The sequence below is a fragment of the Lagopus muta genome, chromosome 19, assembly GCF_023343835.1.
Source record: "Lagopus muta isolate bLagMut1 chromosome 19, bLagMut1 primary, whole genome shotgun sequence".
NCBI lineage: Eukaryota > Metazoa > Chordata > Aves > Galliformes > Phasianidae > Lagopus > Lagopus muta.
This window is the reverse complement of record NC_064451.1, coordinates 2421681-2434664: the sequence shown is the minus strand read 5'-3', so window position 1 is coordinate 2434664 and position 12984 is coordinate 2421681. Positions and strand designations below refer to the sequence as shown.

The 12984-nt window shown below is 45.7% G+C and overlaps 1 protein-coding gene across 14 annotated transcripts in view; it reads right to left on the bottom strand.

The window, feature by feature from the left end:
- The window catches only part of CACNA1B (calcium voltage-gated channel subunit alpha1 B), a 264962-nt gene that overhangs the window by 33452 nt on the left and 218526 nt on the right, over positions 1 to 12984 (bottom strand). For all 14 annotated transcript variants that reach the window (XM_048966416.1, XM_048966420.1, XM_048966419.1 and 11 more), the window contains 5 exons: positions 11884 to 12048; positions 11398 to 11508; positions 11160 to 11243; positions 2463 to 2579; positions 436 to 501 (listed from right to left, as the gene is read on the bottom strand). In XM_048966416.1, coding sequence (XP_048822373.1) covers positions 436 to 501; positions 2463 to 2579; positions 11160 to 11243; positions 11398 to 11508; positions 11884 to 12048 — 543 coding nt within the window. The remainder of the gene's footprint in view (positions 1 to 435; positions 502 to 2462; positions 2580 to 11159; positions 11244 to 11397; positions 11509 to 11883; positions 12049 to 12984) is intronic.

Sequence of the window (12984 nt, the reverse complement as noted above, 5' to 3'; positions counted from 1 at the left end):
AAATCAGATTAATGTTCTTCATCTTCGTGCTGACCTTCTCCAACACCACTTTTCAGCTCCACCGTAGGCCAAGAAAAGTTCCTCATCTCTGTTTGGGAGGGAGTGGTGCCCAAAGAGCTCATTGGGCACAGCCTTGTGCCCTGCTGTCACCCGCAGAGGGGTCCATCAGTAGGTACCCACAGAGCAGGACCAGGTCTGCAAGCCCACGCTCTCCCACTTTACACGTACACATTTGGCACTAGATTTAAGACTTGGCAGTAAGGATATAAGAGAATGGCCCCTTTTTGCTCTTCCAAATACCCAACCACCAGGCAGGAGGTGATGGTTTGCCTCATCCTGAGCCAGGTACTGATGCTGCTGCAGAGGCAACAGCACACCCTGTTCCCACAGGACAAAACCAGGCAAATACAGTCAGTATTAAAGCCAAAATTTTACCTGCATGCCAATAATGGCATAGATGAAGAAGAGCATTGCAATGAGAAGACACACGTAAGGCAAGGCCTGTGGGAAAGGAGAAGAAAGTATTAACATCACTAAACCTGTATTAGCATTTAATTCCTGGGCAGCACTGCGCTCTGTAGCGTTTGTCCTTCAGGTAAAGGAGCTGGGAAAAGAATTGGAACAATCCTGGAAGCCTTTGGCTGATGAAGCCCTGGAAGCAGGTATTCATCAATTACAAACCAGACTGTGTTTTCCAGGAGCTCTGTACGCATTCTTGGAGGCAGATAAGCAGTAACCAGGGAAAACACAGTAAGAAGCTCTGCAGCAGGCACTGGTGCTTCCTATGCATAATTGCACAGGGACAAACCTTAATTTTTAATGACCTTGCTATAAATTCAGTATGAGAAAACACATATAGCCAAGGAACGAGTTCCTGCTTTGAATTAGGCACAGACTGCACCCCAAGAGGGTAAAAAGGTTCTGAGTTTTCATGAGGAATCAGTGAGTGCTGCAACATAATTCTATCACATGAGCTGGGAATAACAGCTACTTTGCACTCAGGCTAGATGAAGAAGTAATTAATACTTCTTAACTAGCAATAGTTGCAAAGATGCAAAGCCCTGCCCTGGGGCTACCATGGGAAGCCTGAAGTCAGGGGAGGGGTTATGCAGCCCATGGCCCAGGATTGATTGGTCTCTGCTGGGAATCTTTGCACATGAGCCAAAGAAGAGAGTGCAGCTTAGAGAGTGGACAAAGGATGGGCAGACAGACCCCAGTGCAGACAGACAGACCGCTGTGGCCCATCAGACCAACACCACCAGCCCAGGTGCTGCAGTCTCAGCCTTTGGGAGACATCAGATTCGTGTTCCCCTGTTTGTCTCCCTATTTGCAGAGGGGCAGAGCAGGACTGCAGGCTATGCCACGTGCAGTTTGTTAGTAGAAAGCACGTCTAGAACAACATACTTTGGTTTTGAATCATTACCAATGCACTAAGGACCTGGGACCTGCCCAGACTACTCAGAGACTGAGACTTGGCTGAGCCCCCTCTGTCTGATCCACCCAGAATTATACAGTCCAAGAACACTGTCCTGGGTGGGAACATTTCATATTCACAAACCCCACATCTCAGCCTTGGCTCTTGGCTGCAGCAGACCTCATTAGTTACAAGATGGGAGCAGCAGACTCGTTACCTCCTCCACGCTTACAGAAAATGCGACTTAACAAATCTCACTGCTCGTGTCCTTTAAGGCACAGCATACTCACATCCCAGCCCCTTCCCATAAGTTATTTGATGGGTGAAAGTGTAATGTAGAAATTGCATGTGAGAGCACCAGTTGGCTCTCTTGGGGTCTCTCATGGGCAGAAAAGTGTAATATAGCACTCTCTCTGATCCTGGCCGTGGGACGACAGCATGGATGCACCTAGTTCTTCTCCAGGCCACTTGTGGAAAGAAGCAATTTCTATGTTCCCATTTCTGCCCTCTTAAAACTTCTGCCTCTAAGGTTTAGCAGTTCTAAGAGAAACTTCCCGTCAACCAGCTCCAGCACTGAGCTACAGTCACGTCCATGCTCTGAGTGAATTTTGGTAATAGCAACAGCTTGGGTTTCTCTTCTATTCAGTTCCACCAAAACTGAGACACGTGGACAAATTGCTCTGGTTTAACATGTTACCACACCTCTGCTGACTGAGCACGTCTCTTAACCTGCACAACAGTGAGGTCAAACAAATTACCTTAAACCTGGCACTTGCTGCATGCAAACAGCAGGCATGAGGGCCCTCAGCAGTCACCCTGCATTTTCCTTGTGCTAAAACAAGAGAAGGCTTTGCCATGAGGATTTTGTGGTGGTCTCAAGGACAACCTAAGCTTTGCACACCAGTGTTCGTGCAAAATGAGCATTAGTGCAATTGTAGTGAGGAGATAGAGAGAAGAGGAGAGCTCTTTGATACTCGAAGGCTGATGCTGGAGAAGTGCAGAGCATCTCACACGCCTTCACCCTGTCTCCCACAGGCCCAACACTCACCTTAAATGACTGCACAAATGTCCAGAGCAAGATGCGGATAGTGTAACCCTGGCGAAGGAGTTTGATAAGTCTTGCTGCCCTGAAGAGCCGCAGGAAGCTGAGGTTGATGAAGTTGTCCTGTGGAAAGTAAAGGTTTTGTGTCCTTCAGAAATTAACGCGATGAGAAACCACAGCCCGCAAAAAAGAAATTAAAATTACCAGCTTCACGATCTAAGCAGCAAATCGGCCACCAGAAAACCTTCCAAAAGAAACATTCGTCAGTGCAGATCACTCCACATGCAGCAAGTATGAGAAAATCCCTCTCCACAAGAGCCCTCCCCTCTATCCTGGGTCAGTGACAGAAAAGAAAATGGCCCTTTCACGCTGTCCATGGATGTCCTGTTTTCTTTGAGTAAGGCAGATTTTCTCCCCTGAAGACTCAGGGAGAGGTAATGGTGCCATATTATCATTCTGTAAAGAATGAGATTGAAGTCTTGGTCAGCTTGCTTTTCTGCCATGAACTGAACTTCAACCAAGACAGCTGCGACAGACTGCGCACGTAGCCTCAACTATAATAGAGAAAGGCATTGCCCAGTGAAGATTAAAGCATCTTTGAAAAATAGGGATGTTTTCTAACCTGGAGATTTAAAGTATTTATATCCAACTTGTGACTGGACAGGCTCATCAAGGAGAAATGGCACCAGCAAGACTTTGGAAGATGGATCACTGGTAGCAAATTGGTTGGGGAGGTCGAGTGTACAGCAGCAGGCAGGTGCCTTAGGAGCCCGCTGATTTTCCCATTACTATTAAATGTGCTTTCACAGGTGGATCAAAGAACTGCTGGAGATGGGGTCTGATTTCCATGCGTTTTGTGGGATTCTCCCCACCCCACACCCCCATCTTTTCTTTCCTTTATGGAAAAGAGGTCGCTTGCCCCAGCGAGCTGATCTAGAGAGGGTTCTTTCCAAAACAAAACATGCAAAAGCCAGATCCCTCTTGCCCTCCTGTTTTAAGGAGATGAAAAATATCCCCGCACTCTGTACCTATTCCAATTCACTTGTTTGTGAATCTCTGATCACAGCCACTCATTTGACTGAGTTAACTAAAGAGAGAAAACAGCTCGCTTTCAACTGTCAAGCAGTGGAGGGGAAGACACCATCATAAGGAGCTTTTATTGGCAAAGATGAGCAAAGCCAGTCTTTCTCTCATATCATCATTTTAGCAGGAGACACCCAGTCATATTAAAGTGACCCATGTTTCTTGCTCATTTGGTGACAGAGCTCACGCTGAATTTGAGGGGGGGCTTGTTGGATCTATTCAATTATTTAAATGCCAGCTCAGTTTTGGGGCCATTAGCATCGCATTCCACCAATCCCATCAAAGAGTTCAAGAAATCATGCATGCACTTGGTTTCTCTCATGTTAAAAAGGCAAGCAGCTCAGAGTTAGGCACAGACCATATATCAGACTTAATCCTCAAATAAAGAGAAAAGAGTAAATCACAGGTATGTTCCATGAAAGAGCAGACAACACCGAGCTCATTCAAATCAGCAACAGAAAGCAGCTCTGGCAGGCAAAACACAAGCAAGGATTCCCCTGGGTTGGTCAAGGTCGGTAGAACAGGTGCTAAAATCCAGCACCTGTCTCTTAGCATCAGCATCTGTTTTATTTTTATTGCATTGGTTGCAGTCCCTTCACAACATACTGCTTGAACTCACCTTGGGTAAGAGCCAGGGACAGAGTGTGGCTGCGCGACTGAGGTGCCACCAGCAGCCTGGTCCTTACTGTCCTGATGGGGTGCATCCAGACCAGGGCTAAGGCTTAACCCAGAGCCCACTGCAGTCCCAGGAATTTTTCCCACCTGCAGGAACTGCATCAGGCCTTATGGGATCCCATTCATGGCACTATTTCAAGTCAGGCAAATCATAGAGCACCACTGGAGCCTGATCTTCCCCACCACAAGTCTAAGGCTCCTCCAAGGAGCATGCACACAGGCAGCATCTGCAGGATCTGGCTCTCTGTGTGTTGCTGCCTTACTTCCTTCTTCCCACATTAACATAGTTTACCACCAAAGCTTTACTCTGCTCAGATTTTGCTCTAATCTCCTATCATGATTAGCATGATGCCCCACGCCTGCTTTGGTCACACTTCACACAGGACATCCCTGTGCCAACTGACACTTTCTACATGATAGGTTTTTTTAAGCAGTACAAAATGGGGGCTTCAAAACTGTCTATGCACGTCTACAGATTTCCACTGCTTTTTGTTCTCCCAGCTTCAAATCTTCCCTTTTTGATTCAAGCACTGCCATTTTCTAAAGAGCAACGAAAGCTTCAGCTCCACAGGGAAACCTTTGCAACCCAGGAAAATCCAGCATCACTCGTGTGCACAGAACTTGCAAAGAGGCAAAATCACACAGGCCTGTGACAGGCAGGAGGGCTTCACATGTAACCCTCAGCACACTGCATAGAAAACCCATCCTTGGGCTGCTCAGCCCTCCAGGCACTATCAGAATGGCATGCAGTTAAAGGGGAAACTCCACATTGCGATATTTCTCGTGGGTAGCAGTGTTTTGCACGGATTCCCCACCCGTTTAGCCACCCCTGTGCAGCACGTGGCACACACATGATTGTCCTCTGGATCACCAGGGTTGGTCTTCCCAGAGTTTTGTTTGTGTTTCTGTTGCACAGATGTTAAAGGCCGCTGGGCGCTCACGTGAGGCATCGCTGTTCAATGATTCTGTGATCCATCTGAGGACCAGCCAACTGTGCTTGAAATAAGTTTCCTTCTGGCCTGTTGCTATTACCCCAAAAGAGGAGGCGGATGGGGCTCTGGTGCAGAGGGCATCAAGAGACCCACGTGGGTCTGCAATGCCTCCCCAGAGCTCACTGAAAGCAGGAGGAGAGGAGAGAGTGGGGAGAAGAGCCATCATAGGGACAGAACTGGCCTTGACTGCTGCCCAGCCATGTGCAGACAGCTCCTTTATACTTTCTTGGGATGTTTTCCATAGCAAAAAGCAGAAAAAAACATGCTGGGCAGGGTGTACAGCCATTGACTGGATCTATTTCTCCAGCATCTCCTGGATTGTTTTTCTCCTTGATACAGGATCTCTGCTTGCTGTCCAGAGAAATGCAGAAGGGGCTCTGCAGCAAAGCACCGCCTCAGCAGATTTATTCTTGCGGATTTTTAAACCTGAGGTGGGAATGTGTTTGTCATGTTACAGCTGGAGGATTCAGCAGAGGGGGTTTCTCAATGCTGTCTCACAGCAATGAACTCAGCAGAAGCTGGGCTGGTCATCCCCACATGTATGGCTGCCCAGCTGAGGGACATGACACAAAACAACATCATGGATCCTCATTTTTCTGTCAGCAGAACAAGAAGCTCACCCCAAGTGGCCAAGCCACCACAGAGGCATGGAAAGGGGAATCCAATCAGCCCAAGAACTCAGGAAAATTTGGCAGTTCTCACAGGGTTGCAAGAATTAATCTGTGCTGCTAAGGAACAGCAGCAGCTCAGCACTGCAAAAATGGAACCCTTGCCTTGGACACCAAGCAATAGAAGGAGCCTGGATCTGGGCACACGATCACAGAGGCTGCAATCTAATGACTGCAGGATGAACGTTTAAATCTTTAATTTGCAACACCGGCATGCCAAAATTTGGCATTTCCATTTCTCAGATGGAGAAATGGAGGCAAGTTGATTTTTCTAGTATATTATCATGTGAGCAAGCAGATGTCAGAGCAGTTCTCAGTGCTGCTTGGGCCAAGGGAGCCGAAATTTAATCTCCTAGAGCTGTCCTCACAGCTCCCACATATCAGCAGTGGTTCCAGCCCATGGTGCAGTGCAAACCTCTAACTCACACAGCTCTGTACCTGTGTTTGCTGTTCACTAGCAAAAAGTTTCCTCCTGGAACCTCTCTTAGGCAAGCACCGAGGCTGCTGCAGGTTATCAGAAAGACTCACACTCATTGGTTTGTGAGCAGCAAATGTGCAACAGAAAGACCAGATGTAAGCTGAAGGAGATGTGAGAGCAGCTGCAAAGCAACCGAGACTTTTTGGTAAGCTCATGGCCTCATTTATGTTATTCTTAATTGTGGCCAAGATAATTAACAATAGAATAATATTATTTTTAATAATATTTCCAAACACAAAGCCTCCTATTTCCAAAGACACCTCTGGAATCAGGCACTATAATTCCTAATGGGATCTGGTGCCCAGTACTTCTTTTCACAGAGTGGCTTCTGCAATTCACATGAGATGTTTGCTCCTGCATCCAGGCACTCATTGCCTGCTGCAGTGGCACCATGCTTCTACATGCCTGTACCACAGAGTTTTCAAAGTTGAATAAAAAACAATCTTTCCCACAGTTTCTCCTGATTCAAGAGAAGCAATTCCATAACGGCTTTAATAATTCTCTTTTTTTGTGCCTTACAATAACCACAGGCTTAGAAATACTTGCAAGGCCGTCCTCTCTGACATTCTACTCAATGCATCTCATCCAAAGGAAAACAACAACAGCTTCTGAGAACTGAATTTGGTGCCACTCTTTACAAATGGAAGGCTTTCCCATACAGGCCACCCAGAAGCATCCTTTCCTCTCACCCTCATTTGATTTCCCATGAAAATAAAGCAAGTGGAAGTCTCCCCTTTATCAGTGTTGGGTGTAACGAACAGAGGAGAACGGGCTATTGGTAACTGCATTTGCCTCACGTCACCAATTAGCCAAGGGGAAGAAGATGCAGAACAGAAGCCAGTTTTGAGGCACGCTGCAGTGAGGCTTTTTCACCAGTGCAATCGGAAATCTCATCAAAACAAATCAAATCAAAGAAAAACGAGAGAAAATAAAAGCAGAGAATTTAAAGAATTGTTTAAATTCAATGAAACCAACCGTGTCCTATATGTGATGTTTTCATGGATGGATATTGGCAAGATTATTTACAAATTATTATTTTTTTTTTGAGCAGCAGGTGCACAACATACAGACGGAGACATGGTTTTCGCATTGTATGTTGATTGGATGGCGTGATTCAGCAGGTAGATAAGGAAAATAAAGGACAAAACAGGAAACAAAAGAGAAAATGAGTAATCAGGACAAGCAAAAAAGGAAACTCTGAAAATTTCACTGGAAAAAAACTGTCAGGCTTTTGGGGGGGTGTTATCTTTATGGTAATTATATAAATTAAAGAATGCTTCAAACCAAAAGAGGCTCTGAGATCCTAAAGGTAACACGGACAGTGCAGTCGTTATTTGCATTTCTTTCTGTAATGCAAATCGGGAGACAATTCACAAACACTTCTCACGACGCTTTTTGTATTTCCAGGCACAGAAATAGATGTCAGTTTGCCATACACCCCTTGGGCTTCCTGGGGCCAGCCGTGGCCACAAGGAAGAGCTTCTCCTTAATGCCACCTCTTTGCTGTTTTACTTCAGTTACTGAGAGGGCTAAAAAACTGACATGCATGTTTTTGCCTAAGGAAATAAAAAAATTATACGTATATTCCACTGCATTCACAAAGTAAATTACGTATGACACGGTTACCAAAGTAAAACAAAGCAATTAGTCAATACATTTCTTTTCCTTTTATCTTTAGTTTTCAGTGGATCAAAGTACCGACGTAGCAAGGCTGGTGGAAGCCAAGTCTCTCAAGGTGAGACCGCCCAGGTGAGCAGGGTCAGTTGCTTCGGAGGACACTTACAGTTGGAAAAATACAGATCACCATGTAGGAAATCGGTGCTCCTGCATCTATTTGCTAGCCTGACGTCAAAATCAAAAGATGTTCCTGTCCGTGGCAAGGGGGTGGGACTAGATGATCTCCAGAGGTCTCTTCCAATCCAAACCATTCTGTGGATTCGCCACAAGGATGGCGAAGCGCTGTTTATTTTGGGAACAGATCCACGTAACCGGTGGCATCAACGTTCTGACCATCACCTGGGCTTCCCTCAGTCTGAGAAACCTTGAGATGTAAATGGACAACTGCAGGGTGAACACATGGGGCAGGGCTGCCTGCCACCCCAATACCTGCACGGCCGCCTATCAGGCAAGGAGAGAAGAGAGCGTCTCGCGGTGGCTCTGGGTCGTGGCCAGTAAAGACCTGATCACTCTGGTGACTCTCAGCTCTGGGACACAGTGCAGAGCTGCTGTATTTCCAAGCAGCAAAAAATTGTGCTTGTGCTTCCCAGGCGGCTCTGGGGCACCTTGGGCTTCCCAAAATGGCACAGGTCAGAGCTGCACATCCTGTTAATTACTGTGGGACCTGAGCAGCACTGCCTCATCTTTCTGTTCCTCTTCCAGACTGGGTCCCATCAGCATCCTTGGGCCTGGGGGCGGAGGAAGGGTGGCACTGGAGGGCATGATATAGTTCTACCTACAATATGTGCCCCCGGATGAGGCAAGCACTCTGTGACAATCAGCCTGAAAGCTGCAATTATTTGCTGCCATTAACAGTTGTGTTATAAACATAATCTTTGGGGCACTGCTGCAAGTTCTCACTTGAATAGTTCAGCAGCAATTCAGTGCTTCAATGTCACCTTTAAGCTAAATAAGTTCCTTCCTCATACCTCTTCAGTACGCTGCTCACGATGCATTTGAACTCCCAGCCCATTGCCCTGGCTGAGGCTCAGAGATGGATGCACACAGCTTAAAAAATAGCACACTGGTGGCTACAGCAGTTATTCAGTGCAGGTGGGTGTGCTGCTGCAGACAAGCATGGGCTGGGGAGAGATCAGAGAAGCACCATATGAAAGAAGTTTTGAGAAACAAGTCTAGCAAGAAGGCAAGGGGACCTCCAGGTACTCTGCAGGGGGAAGCATGTGGGCAGGAGACACATTGGCTGTGCAGAAATGCTGAAGAAAGGCAAGACAGAGAGAGAGCAGAGCTCTAATTAGAACCTCTAATTAACTGAGAGGCAGCACTGAGAGGTAAGGGGCTGGAAAGGCAGCAGGGTTTATATGAAAGATGTTGTGAACAGCTACATGTTGGATGCTCTGGTGAACTCCATCATGTAGTCCTCCCCAAGGCTGGCTTGGTGGACATAATGAGTCAAACTAGGACTCTCAATTATCACGTGGGAGGATAAGAGAAATGTGTATAGATGCTGGCGAGCCTAACTCTATTGGATTTTGCTGTTTTAGAGATAATTCCTACTCCTCTTAGAGGCATCCCTGAATCGCTGCAGTCCTTGATGCTGAGAATCAGAGAAACCAGTGCAGAGCAGAAGATGATGCAGCTGCTCCAGCACCACCAAGACTGCATCAGTGACGCCCACATGGGGATTTGGGAGCACGTTTACCCTCCAGCCTGAAGACCAGGAGAAGATAGGGAACTTCTATGCACTAGTTCTTATTCCTTCTCTTCCCAAAGGAGCATTTACCAAATTCTGATACCATTGCCTCAAGTTCACTGTGCTGCTCTTCCCTCCTGGTAACATCAGCCAAAAGATGGTTTGAAAGGAAATATTAATCTCTGTGGCTGACGTGCAAGATTTTCAAACCAAAGCAAAGGTTTGGTTCCCATCAGGAGATCATCAGAGCAAGTTCCACTGCAGAAAGAATGCAGGCAGGCATTCAGTGCCTGCCCACAGCACTGCAAATCTTCCAAGCTCTCAGAGGTGGCTTGATCTAAATGATTCTACCCTGTGTACTAAGAACAAAAGGTAATGCAAAAGTTTATGATATTTGTCAACTGTTCAATGAATACCATTTGTAAAGGGAGCAAAAGGCTTTATTTTTCCTGTGTTTTCTGTACCAGTGTTGTTAGATAATAGTATATTTTGTCAGAAACAGTAATATGGTCTTCAGCACCAGCTGAATGTCCTGTAAAGAAGCCTGGCGACCACAGTACTTAGCACACACAAAACAGGTTCTATAAGCAAAACTCAGGAACTGAGAAGAAAAAAGTGTGGTAAAATTCAAATCCATTACATACAGAAATAGCATCATCAACTAAAGCATGCATTGGGAGAGGAAAGGAGCACATTTTTAAACTGGATAACATCAGATTGCCAAAGCTTCTGTCAGTTATTTGCTGCCCTTATGGAAAAATCCTCTGGAATTTAATGGCAAGTTTGTGCACTTAATGTAATCTCCAGGACTCTTGAGCAGGGAGACTGAGGACATGGGGACAGGTGGCCAACGAATACGATGGTACAGTGACATCTTATTTTTATTTTTTTATTGGTAATTGCCCTGCAGAACTTTTGTGTGAGGAACAGAAACCAAAGTTCCCCCAGGGCAGACCGTGCAGGCTGATGAGCTTCTGGCTGGGTTTACGTTCCTGTGCTCTCTCCTCTCATCTCCTTCTCCCTGCTCAATACGGGCTGGGATCCCCAGAAAACAGACATGATATTGGGGAATGCCCTGCAAGGCACCTCACTCTACAAGCCAGCAGCTTTCATTAGACTCCTTCTGACATTGTCCCTCTATTAAATTCAACAGGATTTTTCCATTAATAGGCAAAAACAGCTCGGGGTCAGAGCCTTTTGCTGAATGAGAAGGAAAGCCTGCTTCCTGACAGTCATCAGCACCATCAATCTCATCAGAGCTTTTGGCATGAAAGTCTTTGGGCCAGACAGCATCTCTGTGCAGAGAGCAGAGCTGATGGAAGCAGGCTGCCAGGTCACCCAAGGACTTCAGCTACCGTAGGGCTGGTGGGAGAAGGGGCAGTGTCCTGACAGGGTACAGCTTTGTGGGTAAATGAAGAATATTGAGCAAACTGTACTTACCGCAATCTCTGTTACTAAAATATCAGTAATACTTCCCAACACTGTTACAAAGTCAAAGACATTCCAGGCATCTCGGAAATAGTTCTGTCAAATGAGAACACAAGGGGATAGGGAGATACAGGGGTTATCATCTCTTTGCAAGACAATTCCTTTGGTTGTTTGCTTGCTTTTAAATCATGAAATACAAGCGTTTTAAGTGGAGAGGGAACAGCTGAAAGCAAATGAGGAAGGCACATACCAGCACACCAAAGGCAATGATCTTCAGCACACACTCCATTGAAAACATGGATGTAAAGACAATATTCAGGCATTTCAACATTTCTTCGTATGCTTCTGGAGCATCATAGAACTAAATGAGGATGGAAGGAAGGCTGTTACTGGGAATCATTTATGATGGCAGAGTAAAACCTTCCCAGCTGACTCAACTGACTGCAAGGAGTTAGAGCATCCCCAAGGAGTGAACCCACTTTGTGCAGGCTGAACCAGGAGCTGCAGAACTCCAGAGCCTAGTTCCCAATCACCGTGCCTCATCACAACCAAACCACCTCCCTCTGGGGATGGATGCAATCCCACATGGCCTCTAAAAATCATGAGGAAGATGAGGAAGAAGTGATAGTTGACCCTGCCAACCCACTCAGCTCTCGTGTTGCGAGCACAAAACCTCTACAGCAAACACCACGTTTTCTAGCCCATAATTGCAAAGATTCAGTAACAGCTCACTAACCTTCATCATGAGAACAATAGTATTGAGTGCAATCATGACCATGATAAAATACTCAAAGGGAGGGGACACCACGAATTTCCACATCTTGTACTGAAATGACTGCTTGTTCTGAGGCATGTAGCGGGTCAGCGGCTTGGCACTTATGGCGAAGTCAATGCAGGCCCTCTACAAAACAAAAACGGGGTGAAAAGAATACAAAAAAGGGCTGGCAGTTCAATCAGTCAGAGCATTGCTGGCAGTAGAGCATTTACTGGAGGATGGTACCTTTAAGCATTTCTTACACGTGATGCAAGTAGTGATTACTACTGTGAAATGCAGCCCATCATCCCCACATTGTGGTCACTTCTCAACCCTGATGGATCTACTAAACCCCCACAGAATTATAGTCCCCCCCACAACCTAGGAGATGGCCTTGCATCACTCAGCAGGTCCCAGTCCCTTACTGCTTAAAGAAATGAGTTTTGAATTCATGGGCTAACTTCAGAAAGCACTTGGCTAATTCCTCCTGACGAAGAACTCCAGAAGATTGAGGGTTAATGAAGATGCTATTTGTGTTTTAAAAAAGTATTATGAAGCTCAGTTCTGTTCTAGCACACAACCAGGTAATAACTTCTTTGAAAGGCGAACCAAACTCAACCAACAAATTACCCAACAAATATTAATGGGTGAACCCTCAAAGATATCTCTAGTCGAAAATTTCTACAAGAAGGAAAGTGCATTAAAATGGTGTCAATTCTGAAACAATTTCTCATGCATGATTGAGATAAAAATTCAAAACCTCAAAGTCTGTCATACCGAAAATCTCAGCTGGAAAAAAAAGTGAGTAAATCATGTCTAAATATTCCACTTTATTTTGGACTTCTTGTTCAAACAGACATACAGTTGAAACACTGTAGAATTGATTAAAAGCAATCTCTTTTAATCAAAAATTCGGTTCCAGTTTCACAGTTTTTGAAGGAAAAGAGGGGTTGTTTTTTTTGGAACCGCAGGCAGACCAGACAAAGGATTTTACAAATACTAAAATTCCACCTGGGTTCGTGAAGAAACTGGATACCCTCGTGGAAGAACAATACACAGCTGCTGCTAACTACAGCGAGACCA